General features: G+C 39.3%; 1 protein-coding gene across 3 annotated transcripts in view; it reads left to right on the top strand.

The window, feature by feature from the left end:
• Positions 1-13,750, top strand: part of GADL1 (glutamate decarboxylase like 1) — a 118,555-nt gene that overhangs the window by 36,074 nt on the left and 68,731 nt on the right. For all 3 annotated transcript variants that reach the window (XM_068152908.1, XM_068152910.1, XM_068152909.1), the window contains 5 exons: positions 1,311-1,480; positions 2,523-2,649; positions 4,372-4,462; positions 5,247-5,353; positions 7,302-7,417. In XM_068152908.1, the coding sequence (XP_068009009.1) occupies positions 1,311-1,480; positions 2,523-2,649; positions 4,372-4,462; positions 5,247-5,353; positions 7,302-7,417 (611 nt within the window). The remainder of the gene's footprint in view (positions 1-1,310; positions 1,481-2,522; positions 2,650-4,371; positions 4,463-5,246; positions 5,354-7,301; positions 7,418-13,750) is intronic.

Here is a 13,750-nt window from a genome sequence, read left to right as displayed (position 1 = left end):
TAAATAAAAGCTCCTGGGACTGACAGTCACTGGATCTTGTATTCATGCACCTTTTTAGGCAGCATTGTTGTTCTATGTCCTCCTGCTCATGAGGATCTGTAATTATGATAAGTATGATGAATGTGTCAGACTGCAGTGTCTGACAGCCTTCTGAAAATTCAGTTGTTTTATTAGACCTGTGGAAAAGCCCCTCTTCTTCTGTACTTTGGTGTAAAAAGTGTAGCAGGAGATAAAATTCCCTACCCAAAACAACTCTATCTTTCATACATTTTTACCCTTCTGCCATCCTCACTGTGGATTCAGAGAATCCTTCAAGGCAGTACTGCCTGGCTTCATAGATCAACTATTCTAAGGCGAGAGAGTCGACAGATAACTACGTGCAACTCAGATAGTTTGGATATAATAGTTACCACTTCTCTCAGTGCTATACTGTTACAAATATCTGTTCCCTTGGTATCTCCAAATGGCTCACTTTCATCTTTATCCTCACATTGATTAAAATGGAAGTCTTGATCCTGCCGTATGAAATCAATACACGAAATAGATACCTTACTGCTGCTATTGGCTGCTGTCATCAAGGCATCTTGGATGTGCTTTCAAGAAGTAATGTAAAGGAGAAAGTAGCAATATGTTTATGGAGCACGTCAGGAGAGTATGTCCTTTAGATAAAGGTGAGGGGTAGGAAAGAAATCATCGTTGTAGAAGTGATTAAACAAATTAATCTGCACAGCAAATTAATTAGTAACTGAGGACACTTAGAATAAGGGCAGAAAGGAGAGAAATATAGATATGTGATTATTGATACCTTCATTGTTTGTGGATCAATGATGCACCTTGCAAAGGATGCAGAAGGCTCAAAGCACATGGACTGGCTGGTGGGAAGGAGCAGCATAAGGACAAGGGAAATGAAGCTGAAAATTGTTTCATGAGAAAAGGAGAGCAGGAGAGATGATGTGTGAAGAGAAACATTTTCAGTTAAAAATGCCTGTTATCTTGCACTTTATTTCTGTATCATGTTGTAGGCAAGAATTGTGTTTTCCTGTTTGAAGGTCCCTTGCATGCTTTTGTGTGCTACAGAAAGCAGTAGATACCATACATGAGGCTGTTATTACCTATGTAATAACAGTCTAGGTTTGAAGTAACTTATCAGGTTGGTTGTTTGCAAACACCACCAAAAACTAGGCTTTCTGTACATGTGAAAACTCCAGGTGTATTTTTTCCTTCAACAATGAAAGAGTATATATGTTTTTTTCCAGTTTATGATTTAGTTGTTCAGGTCTTACTCTAATGGTGAGTTATTTATCTTCCAGTCGGTACTTGCAAACAGGACATGCTCCAGAAGAAGAATGCTGTTCTGGTGGATGGGATCATCTTAAATGGCCCAATAATGGACTCAAAGGCAGGAGAGAAGTTTGTGGAAGAGGCCTGTAAGATTATAATGGAAGACATAATCCAGAAAGCTGATGATGTAACAGGAAAGGTAAAGCCAGAAAGCACTCTTGAGAAGTGTGACAGAAATATGGGAGGTGAACTGATACTTGTGACTGTTTGAGGCTGTGCCTTTAAGAAAGAGACAGTGCTGGGACACTGCAAGAGTTTCTCAAGTAGACATGGACTCTAATCTTGATCTCTACTGGAAACACCGAGGTGAGATATTCTTAGCTCGGTGGGCTCACGATTCGTCAGGACATCAAGGCAGAGATGCACCATACCAATGGGCTCGTGACAGATCCATAGACATTTCCATGGATGCTATCACACAAGTCATCCATGACTTTGACAATACTTATTTCATTTTTTTTTCTAAGTTGTATTTTATTGCACCTTAGCCTCAGAATTTCTTCTAGCTTGTGCCTGGTTCTGAAATAAAAAGACAGCATTACAAATTAACAAAGACCATACTATAAAGTGCTTTCAATGACATAATTAGTGTGCATATTTACCAGAAAACAATGGATTTTTTCATCTCAGAGTACAATGTTCACTTTCTTTGAGATAACAAATGGTGCAGTGTTTTTCTTGTTTGGGATGGGGGAAGTTATTTGTTTGCTCCTCAGGGGCAGTGTTACTGGAGAAGGAGGAGCAGTGAATGTGGTACCACTGTGAAAGGGAAACATGAAATTGCTATGGGTTTTTCAGAACCCCTGCTTAAGCATCTGTATGGGAAAAGATCATCTGCAAATAAATTGTGTGGGTTCTCACTGGTTGCTCCCACTCCTTGGCAGAACAGCATCTGAAAATGATGTGCTTACAAATCCTTAGCTAAAAATGAAATTTGACCTGCAGGCCTCATACTTTTCTGCCTTCCAGCATTCCCCACTCTTGTGGTCAAGCAATGCCCAACACTCAAATCCAAGACCCATGAGACTGGTTTACTGAAGATATTTTCTGATGGCATGCTGCCCTGCAATAGACAGTTTTGTGAAACCAGTGCTGAATGTGGTGCTGACTTTGTCTCTTTATAACCTGTTCCTCCTGGCAAACCTGTTCATTCTGTTGTCTTCCTCCATCCTTGTCTCTAGGTGTGCGAATGGCAAGCCCCTGAAGCACTGAAGCAGATTCTTGACCTGGAAATCAGGGATGCAGGAGAATCTCATCAGAAGCTCTTGCAGCTCTGCCGGGATGTTATACAATACAGTGTCAAAACCAGTAGGAATGCTATTTCTAGTGAAGTTTTTTTGTATGCTAATTTGGGAAGGCAGGATGATGATTACAGTTATGTCACCTTTCAGAAAACTGGGGTTGTCTGTGTTTGTTTTCTGCCTGCCTCTATAAGTATGCAAACATTTGTCCCTGCTTCTGTTGTTGGACTTGAACGCTGCTCACCATATATTTGACTAAAACGTGTGATCATAGCAAACTAATCCAAACCCAATTCCTGTAATGCCATTGACATAAGGGCAGATTCTGCTTTGAAGTCTTGTGAAAGTTACCTAGGCAGGTGTGATATAACAGTCTAGCAAAACAGGAAGGAGAAAGGATCTTTGTGTGAGATTTGCTGCTGCCTGAGTGATTGGGGAGCGGAATAACCATCATTGCCCTCATACATTCCTAGCGATGATTACCCTGCAATTACTATTGCTCTTCTTGAGCAATTGTCTTGTAGGGCATTAGTTTGCTGCAGCAAAGTAATTCCTGTTCTAGACACTGAAGAGAGAGCATGTTGTGTTTCACAGACAGTACACCACATCTCTGCATGTTTAATTCTCTATGGATATCCTTTCTGTGTGGCACAATTCCATTTTGGTGAAAAAGGATGAGCAACATCTGTGCAGGATATAGCCCTGTGGATCAGTGGCTCAGGATTGCAGGTGTGCCATAGTTTAGGCTGTGTTTCCAGAAGTGAGGAGGATATCTGACATCCTTGCCAGGCTATTGATGCAGTCACTGTTGCTACAAAGTAAAACTAAAACAATTTTGAAAGTCAATGAATGCCTTTGAAAAGCCTGGAAAAGCTGCTGTAGTGATCTAGAAAAGGGAGTGTGCCAACAACAGGCTGTATGATTGCTCAAGTTACTGAAAGGTGTTTGGTTTATCTTTTGCAAATTGCCTTCAGATTTTAATTTGTTACACTGTCACACCAGGAAGGAGATATCTATGTATTTTTATTTATGTATTTATATATATATGCATTTTTTAATATATATAAATGTATATAAAAATATACTGTGAAAAGTCTTTGATCTAAGTATCAACATTTATTGGAGCCCTATGTGCTATAAATGGAGCCATATAAGATACCTGGTTTTGCATGTAAATCTTACTATCTTGTGCATTGAAATTTAGGTGGTGATCCCACAGCTGAACAGACTTGTTTTAAACAGTCAGCAATAGTGCAGAGTTATATTATAGTTATAATTTAGAGTTTCAAGGCAGGTGAACACATTTTCCTGTCATTTTAAGTCTGCAGCAAGTGTGTTTTTTTTCAAGCTGTTTAACTATCCCTCTCTCTCAATACTGAGATTGCAGTGAGAGCACAGGCACAGCTACCTAGGACCAACATGTTCCTGTACTCTACTGCTTAGCAAAATATGGTTATTTGTGGCTGCTGTGGCCTCTCAAGAGCACTGTTAAAAGCCACTGTATATACTCAAAAAAGAGTTTTGTTTCTTTGTTGTGGTTGATTTTTTTTGTTTGTTTATAAAACAAACATTCTGTGTACTACTTATGTCTCTCAAATGTTATTTTTGGACTTGAATGTGCTTATTAAATTTGCTTTCAAAGGATTGCCTAACCTATAAAAAGAACAGTAAGCCGAGAAAATACTGAATGATGGAGTGAATTGTGGGTTGCAGTGATCTGAGAGGGCTTGTGAGGTGTTCTCTTTTCATGTATATTTTGTCACTGCTTGCTTTTCATCTGTATTTTCAGGTCACCCGAGGTTTTTTAATCAGCTGTATGCTGGAATAGATTATTACTCATTAGTGGCTCGTTTCATTACAGAAGCGTTAAACCCAAGCGTGTAAGTGTAGTTCTATGTCCTCTTGATGATGGATTAGCATGCTTTTGGCAACAACATGACCTTTTTTTGTTGGTGGTGGTTTTTTGTGGTGTGTGGGGTTCGTTTTTTGGTGGTGTATGTGGGTTTTTTTGTTTTGTCCCCCTCCCCCCCCCCCCCCCCCCCCGCTTCCGGTTTCTGTTTACAGTAACACAGAGGAGATAGGAATTGTGCAGGAATTTGGGAGGGGAAAAATAGGCTGGATTGTCCGAGTAGCTCACCAGAAGGCTGGCTAATCTGATGAGGCTTTTTTCCTAGGTGGTGTTGTTGGTCTTAAGGGGAGGGATCTTTGTTTTTTCAAAGCTTTTAAACCAAGACCTCTATTTTACTTGGGGCACAGAAATGGATGCATCAGACTTACTCAGGTGTTCATTTCCTTTGAAGTGTGCTGTACAGAGTTGACTGCAGATGGTTACTTGTTTACTTCCAAATGTAAAGCCTGAAAAAAAGAGTGTTGCTTGCAATAAATCATTAATTATAACTGAAATTTAAACATGTGACCTACTTTAAAAGCAAACTCTGATGTATGACTGGAGAGTGGAAGTGTCAACGTGATGCTGTCAGGAAATAAGCAATTGTTCTACTGAGTCAGACCTATAATGTTTCTTAGTTTAGATTTCTGCAGATGTTGATTGGTTTCTGATAGACTAGAGAAAGGTGCAAGGAACTTTTATCTAGTTGAAGCAGTATTCTGAGGTATGAGTTCTGTAACCTTAATACCGAGCATGATGCTTTTATTTTTGTCTAGATATACCTATGAAGTATCTCCTGTGTTTCTGTTGGTGGAAGAAGCTGTCATCAAGAAAATGATTGAGTTCATAGGATGGGAAGAAGGTGATGGTATATTTAATCCAGGTAGGAACAGTGCAGACTTCAAGATAAATCATTATAAAGCAACTGATGCCAGTAATTCCATGAACTTTGTATTTGTATAGAATATGTGAAAATGTATGCAAAACTCCAATTATATGCACATAGAATTATTTAATCCAGGTTTCTGTTATGTTTCTAGTAATAATTCTGTGAATGTGATTGGCAAGTGATTGAAACCAGTTCTACATTAAATAGAATGATGTGGAAATCAATCATTTGTAACAGAGGCCGTTCCTGAGCTTATTAATAGTACCAGCAGCCTCAGTGGACTGAGTCAATTTGGTTCTTTTTTTTTTAGTATCATAGTATCAGTCAGGATTGGAAGGGACCACAAGGATCATCTAGTTCCAACCCCCCTGCCATGGGCAGGGACACCCCACTCAGGGACACCCCACTGTCAACCCCACTCTGGTTGACAGACAGGGAGATGCTTTTCCTGCTGAACAGCAACAGTGGTGCCTGAGAGCACTGATCTGGTGAGTGGCCTTGAGCACAAGCCCTACGAGGAGAGGCTGCGGGAACTGGGATTGTTTAGCCTGGAGAAGAGGAGGCTGAGGGGAGACCTTATTGCTGTCTACAACTACCTGAAGAGAGGTTGTAGCCAGGAGGGGGTTGGTCTCTTCTCCCAGGCAAGCAGCACCAGAACAACAGGACACAGTCTCAAACTGCACCAGGGGAAGTTTAGGCTCGAGGTGAGGAGAAAGTTCTTCACAGAGAGAGCTGTCAGCCATTGGAATGTGCTGCCCAGGGAGGTGTTGGAGTCACCATCCCTGGAGGTGTTCAAGAGGGGATTGGATGTGGCACTTGGTGCCATGGTTTTAATAGTCATGAGGTGTTGGGTGACAGGTTGGACTTGATGATCTTTGAGGTCTTTTCCAACCTAACTGATTCTATGATCTATCCTGCCTATCAACTATGGGAACCAGAGTTTATCCTAATGGAAGTGTCATGAGCTTAAGTCCTTTGAGTTTTGATAGTATTTTTACAATATTATGATAGAACCAACCAAGTATTTTTTAACTCGATAAGCTGCAGTTTTCAGATGTTCTGTAAAGCAAAATTCCAGCCCACTGCATTGAAATAATGAAGCATACTGACATTATTCCACAGATGATTTGGATAACAAATTATTTGGGTAGAAGTGAGACTTCTTATCTATTTTGGGGGGAGAAGAGAACTTCAGTAAATGGATTTAACCCCTCCCTTCAAAACCAAAACAGTCAGTAATTCTAGCCTACATGTAAATAGTAGATGAATGAGCTAAAATCCCCTAATCTTATTAGTGGTATATATTTCAGAATGGTGCATATTTTTTTTGTGTCAGATACTGTCAGTAGCATCCTTCCTTATACCCCTTAATTAAAACTCACTGGGATACTGTCAGAAGATAAATTAACTGTATTTTTTTTGGGTGCTAGTTTTATGTAGGGGCTTTTCTTAGCTATTTTAGTTTTGGGTTTTTCTTTGAAGGGAATAAAACTTGTCCAGATCTTAGCTTGCAGATCTCTCAGTTCCTAATCGCTGTGGCTTTTTTTCACGCTGTATTACTCAGAGGCCTGGTTGCCCAAGAGTTCTCCTAGGTTCTGCATGGTGCAGCCACAACTGAGCTCAGTGCAGGCAGCTGAGCTTGGTACTGCTTCTTTGTAAATGGGAAAGAAGTGTTGCAGGTTATTCTCTGTTGGGTAGTACTGGGCATAGTTCTTACTCTTCAAGGTATACCCTAAAAAAGCTTTCAAACACTTCCTGTTTACATCCATGTTCGAAGTTCATTTTATGTTTGTAGACTTTTGGGGAGGAAATAAGTTGTGATGATTTCCCTGTAGGCTAAATGTGTGGTTTGTTTGTGTTTTCTAATGAATGGTTGAGCATGCAGATCTGGGACCAGGTGCTAGGACTGTGGCTAATGTTATTTGTATGTCTCTTTCTGCAGGTGGCTCTGTTTCTAATATGTATGCTATGAACTTGGCAAGGTACAAATTTTTTCCTGAGATCAAGGAAAAAGGGCTTTCAGGCTTGCCAAGGCTAGTCCTGTTCACTTCAGAAGAGGTAAAAACAGAACAAAGCTTTTTGAACTTCATTTTTTCGGTGTCTGCAAAGTTATGTAATATTCCTATCTGTTAGGACACTGGTGCAACAAATTTGCCATCGGTGTTTGGCGTGGGATGTTGGAGCAGGTCAATGAGTCTGATGGTAAATACTCCTGCAAAAGCCTCCTTGTTTTCAGAAAACAAACATAGTTGTTCCTGCTCTTGGAAACTGCTGATATAAAAATAGGTTTTACATGGGGCAAACCTGAAGTGGAATGGATGTGGTTTCTTGTGCATGTCTGCTGCATTTGATTTCCCACAGCACAAAGTCTATCAGGAACCATAGGTAGGTTTTGGATGTCAAAGGTATTTTCTGCAGATTTAATTTGTACTAAGCTGAGCACTTGTGGACTTGTGAAGTGGCTCTCTGCAGCTTCCACTGCTGTATGTCTGGACACAGATTGGTTGTGGTGCAGAAGCAAACCCACTATAAAGCGTTTCAGCAAAAAAACCAGCTGGGTCTTGAGACCGTTCTTTAAAACTAGCTAAATTTTCAGTTATTTAAATGATGGAATAATCTGTTTAAACTGTCTGTGGGACATTGATTTACATTCATTTACTGTGAAGATAATTTTTTTTTTTACTTTATTTTTTTTTTCCTCTCACTTGTCCCCACAGTTTTCAGAGTTTATCATTTGATTGGACAGAGTTGTTATTGATGGGGTCACCACCATTGGAAGTGTTTAGGAGGAGACTTGATGGGGGCGCTTGGTGCCACGTTTTAGTTGATTAGATGGTGTTGGATAATGGGTTGGACGTGATGATCTTGAAGGTGTCATCCAACCTGGTTTGGTTCTAGTCTATTCTAGACACTGAAGAGAGAGCATGTTGTGTTTCACAGACAGTACACCACATCTCCGCATGATTAATTCTCTATGAATATCCTTTCTGTGTGGCACAATTCCATTTTGGTGAAAAAGGATGAGCAACATCTGTGCAGGATATAGCCCTGTGGATCAGTGGCTCAGGATTGCAGGTGTGCCATAGTTTAGGCTGTGTTTCTAGAAGTGAGGAGGAAAGTTACTGAAAGGCGTTTGGTTTATCTTTTGCAAATTGCCTTTAGATTTTAATTTGTTACACTGTCACACCAGGAAGGAGATATCTATGTATTTTTATTTATGCATTTATATGTATGCATTTTTTAATATATATAAATGTATATAAAAATATACTGTGAAAAGTCTTTGATTTAAGTATCAATTGATCTAAGTCTTTGATCTAAGATTCTATCCTATTCTATCCTATTCTATCCTATTCTATCCTATTCTATCCTATTCTATCCTATTCTATCCTATTCTATCCTATTCTATCCTATTCTATCCTATTCTATCCTATTCTATCCTATTCTATCCTATTCTATCCTATTCTATCCTATTCTATCCTATTCTATCCTATTCTATCCTATTCTATCCTATTCTATCCTATTCTATCCTATTCTATCCTATTCTATCCTATTCTATCCTATTCTATCCTATTCTATCCTATTCTATCCTATTCTATCCTATCTCCAGTATATAGGGGAGTGGGAATCTTGTAGTACTAGGAAAGTTGCTAGAATAATTTTAGCTCTTAAGTTTATGCTCTGAACAGTTTGTAGTCTAAATACAAGAAAGGTTTATTTTGAAGCTGGCAGAGGGATTAAGGAATTGCATAAGTTGTCCAAGATGGCATGTATGTTTTGAAATGAATCCAAATGTCCTAAATAAAGAGGTTTTGGATTTTTTTTTTTCCCTTTTCTCCAGGCAAAATATATCTGTCTGTGTATCTATTTTTCTTTCTAATGAACGTGTGTATGAAATGGCAGGCCAATTCATGCTTATTTCATCTTTTAGATAGTTGAGGGGGAAAAAATGGATTGAAACAGTCCATAAATGCTTTTGAAGTAAAGCATGTAAAATTTTAATCCTGAAGTAACATTTTATTTCATTGCCAGGTTGAACTAAAATGTATAGTCTCATAGTCTCAACCAAGCATTTAATTTCTAGATAGAAGAAGTTTTATTTGACATCCAGAATAGTTTCAGTTTGATGGCTTTGCTTCACCACAAAGACCAAAACTGATGAGGAAAAGTAAATTGGTCAATGATTTGTGAGGCAATGATCTTTATCTCATACTTTGCTTGATTCACAAAACCATGTTATCCTTAGTACTTGATAATCACTTGCTGTAAAGCTGCCACTTTTAGTAGTTAGGCACTGCGGCTGTGGTCTAAGATCTCTAGTTTTTATTTATGGCTGAGAGAGCGAGGGAGGAGATGTACTTATTCATGATATACTTATTTTAGATCCACCGGTACCGAATCCAAGTTATGCTATAATTTGTAAGTTATAGCTTATATTTTACTCATCTGTTTCTCTCAGATATATCATGTTGTGAATAAAGGGCCCTCACTGAGGATAAGTGCATAAGTGCCTGTCATACAGTTGTACTGTTGTGCCTTTATACTTCTGAAGATAAAACTGGAGGAGCAAATGATGGAAGGGAAATAGGGAAAGAAGCCATGACGCTATAACAAGCTGAGTGCTGATTAGGAGTCAACACACATCTGCTCAGAGGCACTTGTGTGACTTTCAGGGCTTGGCTTTAACACTGTTCAGATGAAAACTTTTTTGCTTATAGTTGGCAAGTCCCAGTGTTTCAGTTTGGCACTTATCAGATTGGAAGAGTTGCCGTGCTGTAGACTAAGCTGCATGGCCTTATCAAGTACCTGATTTTATGTGATCTGGGGCTATGTATGTTTTGGATAATGTGAAAGAGTATGTTTAATGCATACCCAAGATCCTTATGTGCTCTGTTTGCCCTTCAGGAATAAAAAGGCTCCCTGTTCTTTGTGAGTAAAATGCTTAGCTACTTAAAATTATGGAGCTATACCATGAACACAGTTTATGCAACTATTCTATGGTTCTCTTGCTGCACTGCTCAGAGTGAGTCCTCTGGAGATGGTAGCAGTAGTAAAGAAATTATGTCTCCATTTGTGAATGCACAATTGGTCAATACAGTTGTAGTCACAGATGTCAGCCCACATTTTTGTCACTTTTTGCCATTTGAATTCTATCTGAACTCTATTCTGACCCAAAAGTTAGGAATCTGCTGAATTTGGGGTAACAGAAGGTAGAAGAGCATGTATCAACTTTTGAAATGTGCATGCTGATATGAGCACTTTTTTGTCAGATCAGTGAAACAAAACTCCTCTCCAGTGCAACTTCATAATGAAAATCATGAAGTGAGAGACACAACATTAATGCACCATGTTGTCCTCTGTTGAAATCACAACAGAAATGAGCATTAAAGCAATCTCATAGTGATGTAACTGCCTTATGCAATCATATTTCTAGGAAGATTTTTTCCAAATCAGAAAGTACAAATTTATTTTCTGTTTTGATGAGAACAGGGGAGAAGTACAGTATGTTGTCTCTGCAAACACTATTAAGGAATGAACCATGTAGCTATAGTTACATAATAGCAGCAGCACATCTTAAAGGCCCTATTCCAATTCGACCTTGTGCTCAAAGACTTAAGTTAAATTCTTACTCAGTCCGTAGCCGTTTGTATTAATGTGCCCAAGTGAAACTGGGAAAGACATGGCAAGAGTAATCTCAACTCAGTATTTGAAATCAGTTAAATTTATCCATATAATGTAGGTAAAAATACTACAATTTATCTGGATTTGTGTGTGGGCTTGAGGTTTTTTTGGAGGGGAACTACGAACAAGGGAATTAGCTGACAGTGTTGTGACTGGAGCTGCTAAATGTTCTCTGGTGGATATATATATATATTTTTCTGTGGTGTGTAATTTAGTGTAATGGCTTTAGTAATGATAATGGGGAGAAGAAAATTTTTGTGTGTTTTTGATCAGTATCACTTACAGACTGCTTTTTTCTCATCGAAGAAACCATATTCCAACTCTATATAGTAGTATAAGTCTTGTTCCTTTTCTGCCCTCCTGAGAACTTGGCAGAATTTTCCAATGGGTGCAGAAGTACTTGTGTAGGTGAGGGGGGGAAAAAAAATGTGTAAATGTGTCTTGCAGCCTGTTTTGTTTTGATATTCCCTTTGTTGCTCTTTTCCCCCTCTGCTTTGGTTATAGTTTCTCAGGCCTCTCTTTTCTCCCAGTCCCCCCTGTCTTTTTTTCATAATAAAATTTCTTGTTTACTATTGTACTTAATTTACAGGTTTACTGCTTTCCCAATTTGGAGCAATCTGGTTATTCCTGGTGATTCATACCTTTCATTTGAACCTACTAGATAAAAAAAAACAACACAGTGATGGAGGCAACTTGCATTTTAAGTGATTCACTGCTCAGTTGAAAACACCTCCAAACTTCGACTGAACAACACACAGTCATTCTACAACTATTATTGCCATTATGGATGTAATTTGATGTAATGTAAGACTAATTATCCACCCATGTGTGTTGTTTTTCTTGTAACAAGCTGAATGGGTCCTAAAGGCTTTCTGGATGTGTCATGTCATAAACCTGAGCTTGCCTAAAACTACCTGATAGTATCAGAGAGTGTCTTTGTATGCCTTTATTTAAAACGTGGGTGATGGTGTGGGGAAACCTATTTGTCAAAAAGAAAAAGAGCCCTTTGAGATGATCCATCTCATCAAAATAAGCGTGACATGCTTTAATACCCTTAATATATTCATGCCCACACGTTAAAATGTTGTACATTGTTCATAATTATGTTCTGCAGTAACTGCATTTGTATGAACTCTCTGGAAGAAAAGCAATTAACCACCTGGCTTCACCTCCTGTATGAAAAGTAACAACTCTAGACATCTTTGTAGTTGCTGGAGTATGTGCTGTTTTGACTCTTCAGTAATAATGTGAAAAAGAGCCAGTTCTTATTTTTCAAGGCAAGCTGAGATAACTCTGGATGATTTTGATTGAGAACTGTGTAGTCCTGTGAGATGCTGCATACTCTCCAATCTGACCCTGTTATTATGGCATTTGGAGTGCTGCAGGTTATTCAGAGTGGTTTTGACATCCAAAACCATCTTCAGGTTAAGAAGGCTACTCTATCTTGAATTCCCAGGCCTGTCTTGAAGATGGATTAAGCCAAGATCAGCATACTCTTATTCTGGAATTAAGACAAAATGTCCTAATGCTGGAATAACAGGATCCACAGTAGAGCAGGTCCTTAATAGACATCAAAGCATCAATGTTAGGGGTTGGAAGGGACCTTGAAACATCATCTAGTCTACCCTCCCTGCCAGAGCAGGATCACCTATGCCAGATCACACAGGAAAGTATCCAGGTGGGTTTTGAATATCTCCTGAGCGGGAGACTCCAAAACCCCCCTGAGCAGCCTGTTGACTGTTGGAAATATGGTAAAATATACCTTTGAATATTTGCTTAACAAAAAGCTTATTAAAATTATAGAATAGACAGTGGGCTTGACTATCCTTATTAGAACCATTTTACCATATTTTAATTGAATAAACACTCACTTCTAACATCCTTTGGGTGAAGAGGCCTCTTCTGCACTCACTTAATGGCTTCATACACTAATGCCCTTTGTTCAGTGCAAAGGTGGCCATGTGTACTCCTTCAAAAATGTCTCTGTGATGAGACCTGGCTAAAATTCTTTGCTGAAATAGTGACTTCATTTTCTGGAGAATGCAGGCTGATCCAGCCTGGAACATTTGGCAGCATCCATATTTGTAAATACACTGTGTCCTGTCTAAGGTCAGCTTGCTTTCATAAGGGCTTCTAAGATTCCCATTCGTGTGAACAACCTTCACAACACCATGATTTTATTTTATTTAAATGCAGAGATAGTACTTTGAAAGCCTTGAAAGTACAAATTGTACTGCATCTAAAGGCTTTGGTAAAGCTTGGGACTTGAGCTCCTTGATCCTGCGAATAGAGCTGCTGGATCAGACCAAAGGTCAGCATAGCATAGTATCCTGTCTCTGGCAGTGGCCAGCAGCTGATATTTAGAGAAAGCACATAGAAAAATTAGCAGGATGAAGTGGCAGAGGCTCTAGACGTGTCATAAGATGCATCCTAATTACAGGTCCAGTTTTCAGTAAGTGGTGCTTAAGGGCTTTCAGCCCCAGCAGTTGCTTCAGTAGCCTTCAGACGTTTCTTATTGTGCATTTTGTAACTTGCATTTGTCATAGAATCACAGAATCGTTAGGGTTGGAAGGGACCTCAAGGATCATCCAGTTCCAACCCCCCTGCCATGGGCAGGGACCTCGCACACTAGATCAGGTTGCTCAGAGCCACATCCAGCCTGGCCTTCAAAACCTCTAGGGGTTGGGGCTTCTACCACCTCCCTGGGCA

Source organism: Melanerpes formicivorus, unplaced genomic scaffold, assembly GCF_026170545.1.
Source record: "Melanerpes formicivorus ecotype bairdi unplaced genomic scaffold, bMelFor1.0.p_v2 SCAF_24, whole genome shotgun sequence".
Lineage (NCBI taxonomy): Eukaryota > Metazoa > Chordata > Aves > Piciformes > Picidae > Melanerpes > Melanerpes formicivorus.
Note: the sequence above shows the minus strand (reverse complement) of the source record. Positions and strands in the feature narration are given on the sequence as shown.